General features: G+C 50.0%; 1 protein-coding gene across 1 annotated transcript in view; it reads left to right on the top strand.

The window, feature by feature from the left end:
• TTC31 (tetratricopeptide repeat domain 31) overlaps nt 1-4,234 on the top strand; it is a 9,720-nt gene that overhangs the window by 3,170 nt on the left and 2,316 nt on the right. The window contains 6 exon segments of the mRNA XM_010829870.1: nt 2,124-2,232; nt 2,668-2,730; nt 2,838-2,910; nt 3,018-3,228; nt 3,537-3,589; nt 3,668-3,758. Of these exon segments, the coding sequence (XP_010828172.1) occupies nt 2,124-2,232; nt 2,668-2,730; nt 2,838-2,910; nt 3,018-3,228; nt 3,537-3,589; nt 3,668-3,758 (600 nt within the window).

Below are 4,234 nucleotides of genomic sequence, written 5' to 3'. Positions count from 1 at the left end.
ATGGCAGAAAGTGAAGAGGAACTCAAAAGCCTCTTGATGAAAGTGAAAGAGGAGAGTGAAAAAGTTGGCTTAAAGCTCAACATTCAGAAAACGAAGATCATGGCATCTGGTCCCATCACTTCATGGGAAATAGATGGGGAAACAGTGGAAACAGTGTCAGACTTTATTTTGGGGGGCTCCAAAATCACTACAAATGGTGACTGCAGCCATGAAATTAAAAGACGCTTATTCCTTGGAAGAAAAGTTATGACCAACCTAGATAGCATATTCAAAAGCAGAAACATTACTTTGCTAACAAAGGTCTGTCTAGTCAAGGCTATGGTTTTTCCTGTGGTCATGTATGGATGTGAGAGTTGGACTGTGAAGAAAGCTGAGTGCCAAAGAATTGATGCTTTTGAACTGTGGTGTTGGAGAAGACTCTTGAGAGTCCCTTGGACTGCAAGGAGATCCAACAAGTCCATTCTAAAGGATATCAATCCTGGGTGTTCTTTGGAAGGACTGATGCTAAAGCTGAAACTCCAATACTTTGGCCACCTCATGCGAAGAGTTGACTCATTGGAAAAGACTCTGATGCTGGGAGGGATTGGGGGCAGGAGGAGAAGGAGACGACAGAGGATGAGACGGCTGGATGGCATCATCAACTCGATGGACATGAGTTTGAGTGAACTCTGGGAGTTGGTGATGGACAGGGAGGCCTGGTGTGCTGCAATTCATGGGGTCGCAAAGAGTCGGGCACAACTGAGCGACTGAACTGAACTGAACTGAACAGAACACTTACTAAGGAAACAATCCTCATTAGAACCACAGAATGTCCAGGGCAAGCCTTGAAGGGACTTGCCTTATTTTGTGAATGAGTAAGCTGAGGTCCAGAGAAGTTAAATGACTTGTCCAAAATCAAACAGCCAGGCAGTGGCAGAGACAGAACTAAGGTGCAAGCAGCTCTGCTCCAGCACAGTGTTCTCTCCAGCTCTGTGCTGCCTGGCCAGTTAAGAGCAATAAAAACCAATGAATAACAAGCTTTTAAGTTATATACCACAGGCTATGTTAGTGCTGCTTTTTTGAGTGAGGGCAGAGAGAACTGGAGGGGCTTCCCTGGTGGCTCAAGTGGTAAAGAATCTGCCTGCAATGTGGGAGACTCAGGTTTGAACCCTGGGTTGGGAAGATCCCCTGGAGGAGGAAATGGCAACCCACTCCAGTATTCTTGCCTAGAGAATTCCACAGACAGAGGAGCCTGGGGGGCTATGGTCCATGGGGTTGCACAGAGTCAGACACGACTGAGTGACTTAGCACACACACACAAATTGGAGTTGAAAGAGTCTGGAAAGGCTTTAGGCAGAAATGGGATGTGAACTTGAACTTCATCTTGAAGGTAAGGCAAAGTGTGGTGAGAAAGAAGCTCAGAGCCAGAAAGGATTCTAGGACAGCTAGGGGAAGACCCCCAAGGCTGGAAGGAGCCTGGTAGCAGAGGGAGGGCAGCAGCTAAGTAAGGGAAGACTGTAAGAGAAGACTGGAAAGCTTAGCCGGGGGCTTTTTGGAAGGGTCCAAGTCCCAGGCTAGACTCAATCTTGCCTGTGGCCCTGGCATTGGAGGATTACTGGAAAATTTTGAGACAGGGCGTAATTGCTGAGAACTTGGTTTGGGGAAGAAACACATAAAGTGCAGGGAAGGGGCCAACCAGGAACTGTGGCACTCATTTAGGCACTGAGCTAGCCCCAGGGTGGATTATATGGGGATGTTCATATTCAAGGATATGACAAGGGACACAGCTGGAAGAGCAGGTAAGAGGGCTCCATCTCAGGGGCCTCATTGTGGCTGAGTAGGGACAGGATGCTGAAGAGGGCTGGACTGAATGCTACCTTCAGCCCTTGGGAAAGCAGGAGAATTAGTGAAGGGAGGCGATAACACCATGAAGGCCAGCAGCGTGTTTTGAGATGCTGAGCAGGGAGAGGTTGGCCTGTCAAATTCTCCAGGCTGGGTAGCTAGTTTGTGGTTGCCGTGGTGGAGAGGTTAACCCAGCCAAGCTCCTTGCCCTGTTTCAGAGTTCCCCACAATACCAGCCTCCCTTCCCCTTCCCATCCCAGGACATAGTGGGTTTTCTTTGATGGAGAAATGATCAAGAAATGATGGCTTGTGGAGAAGGATCCTCCAGGAAGCCAGCAACCTGCTAAGGAGCTGATGCCTGAGGAGGAGCGTGTGAAAGAGAAAGCAGAGAAGAAAAGACTCTGGAAGAAGGTAGCTGGAGGGCAAAGGAGTGGGAGCCCTGAGGGATTTGGGGGCGGGAGTAGGAAAGAACTGAGGATGGCTGGGGGGCCAGCAGGGCTCAGGGACGGGAGGGTCTCCTGGAGGCCATTTGGTGCAGTGGTTGTAGAGTCACACTCTGCTGCCTGGGCTGGAATCTGCCTGCTTTCTAGGAGCCCTCTGCCTGGTGACTGTCTAATCTGCTTTTTCACATGTAAAATGAGGATGACAACAAAACCTACCTCAGAGAGCTTCAAGATTAAGTGACATAGTGTATGCAAAACTTTTAGCCCAGTAACATGGCATATAGTATATATTGTCCACATGAAGAGCTGGTCTCAAGTTACAAATCTTGTTTGTGGATGTGTGTGGATGTTTAAGTATAGTGCTCAAAATACGTCCTCCTCTTCTTTGTCATTGTTACCACAGCGTCAAAAGGATCAGAAGCGAAGAGAGTACTTGGAGAAGGATGGCAGGGAGTCCAACACGAATGTCTGCAGGCAGATCCCAACAGCACCAAGTGCCAGGAGGTGGGACTGGAAAAGCAGGCAGCTCAAGCTGATCCCAACTCTAGCTATTCACCTTCCCTTCAGGCTGAGGCCGTTACAGATGGCGATGGGAGACCCCCGTCCAGTTCTGGGAACTCAGCTCAGGGACAGTGTAGTGAGGAAGAAGAAAGAGCCTCCCTCCTTCCCTTCATGGTCTCTGCCTGCCCTCTCCTCCCACTACTCTAGGACATACGTCATCCCTGCCCTTCCTTAACTTTCCTTTCTGCTCACAAGACTCACTGGATCTATCTGTTAATAGTACTTTTGTGTCTCTGGCTTTCAGCAAGGTTGGAGATTGACCCCTCAATGCCCACAGAGAAAAGGGACTAAGTCATTAGCCCCAAGGCAGAAGCCTGGGTCTCCAAGAAAAGATGAACCGGGAGGAAGGAAGTACTCCAAAAGAAGAGAGCCCTAGGCAGAGTCATAAGGCAGAGGTGAGGAGGTGGGCGGAAGAACCTCAGCTAGAACCAGGGGAAGGGGTGCCAGAGGGCTTTGGGAAGAGAGGTGATCTACTAAGGGTTGAGGGCAGTGACTAGTAGAAGGAGTTCTCTGGCCCCAAGGTTGAGACACCAGGGATCAAGATCCATCACTGTCCCCCTGACCCAGGGTAGTTTCCTCTACAGGAAAGAAGGGCTGATTCGATCTTGCAGAACTGTCATGAGGACTCCATGCGTTGCATGATGCAAAGTGTTTGGACAAAGGAGAAGGATTTGGGGAGGCTGAGGCCTTGACTTTGCTTCCCATCCCTAGGTTATCTCCAGGACTGCTGGCAGCTGCCTTACAATAGAGCCAGGAGCTGGCAAGTGAGATTCTTTCTCCTTCCTCACCCATCCCTCCCTAGGATAGCCCCATCTGAACTTCCCACTCTCCCTTCTCCCCAGAGTTGGGTACCAGCTTTGCTCAAAATGGTTTCTACCACAAGGCCATGGTCCTTTTCACCTGAGTCTTGAAGCTCAACCCCCAGGACCACTAGTAGGTGGGGGGTGGGGGTGGCCTTTGTGCTGAGCTATCAGGGCAAGGCGGGGTGCCAAGGACCCAGACTTTGGCCCACTTTATTTTTTATCAGGTTATTTGGAAATTGCTCATTCTGCAGTGAATGGCTGGGTCAGCCGGTGTGAGCCCTGACTGATGTAGCCCCTGGGGCCTCTTCCGCCTGGGCAAGGCCTTGATGGTACTGCAGGTAATGGGTCTGAGGTTGGAAGCAGAAGAGGAATTTGGGTGGGATGGGGTGGGGATCAGGTGTACATTGACATTTTCTAGTTAAGCTATTACCAAAATGTGCTAGTGGTACTAGGAGCTGGAGCCAGTTTGAGAAAAGGGAAGTTTTAACATTCCTTGACTTCGCTGACACCTCAACCTTCTGCTTTCTAATTCCTCTGGGACCAAAGCATTTTGAAGAGGCAGAGGTGTGTTCTGGAGACTCTGAGAGGCGGGGGCCCGCCCGACGC

Source organism: Bison bison, unplaced genomic scaffold, assembly GCF_000754665.1.
Source record: "Bison bison bison isolate TAMUID 2011002044 unplaced genomic scaffold, Bison_UMD1.0 scf7180017864508, whole genome shotgun sequence".
Lineage (NCBI taxonomy): Eukaryota > Metazoa > Chordata > Mammalia > Artiodactyla > Bovidae > Bison > Bison bison.
Note: the sequence above shows the minus strand (reverse complement) of the source record. Positions and strands in the feature narration are given on the sequence as shown.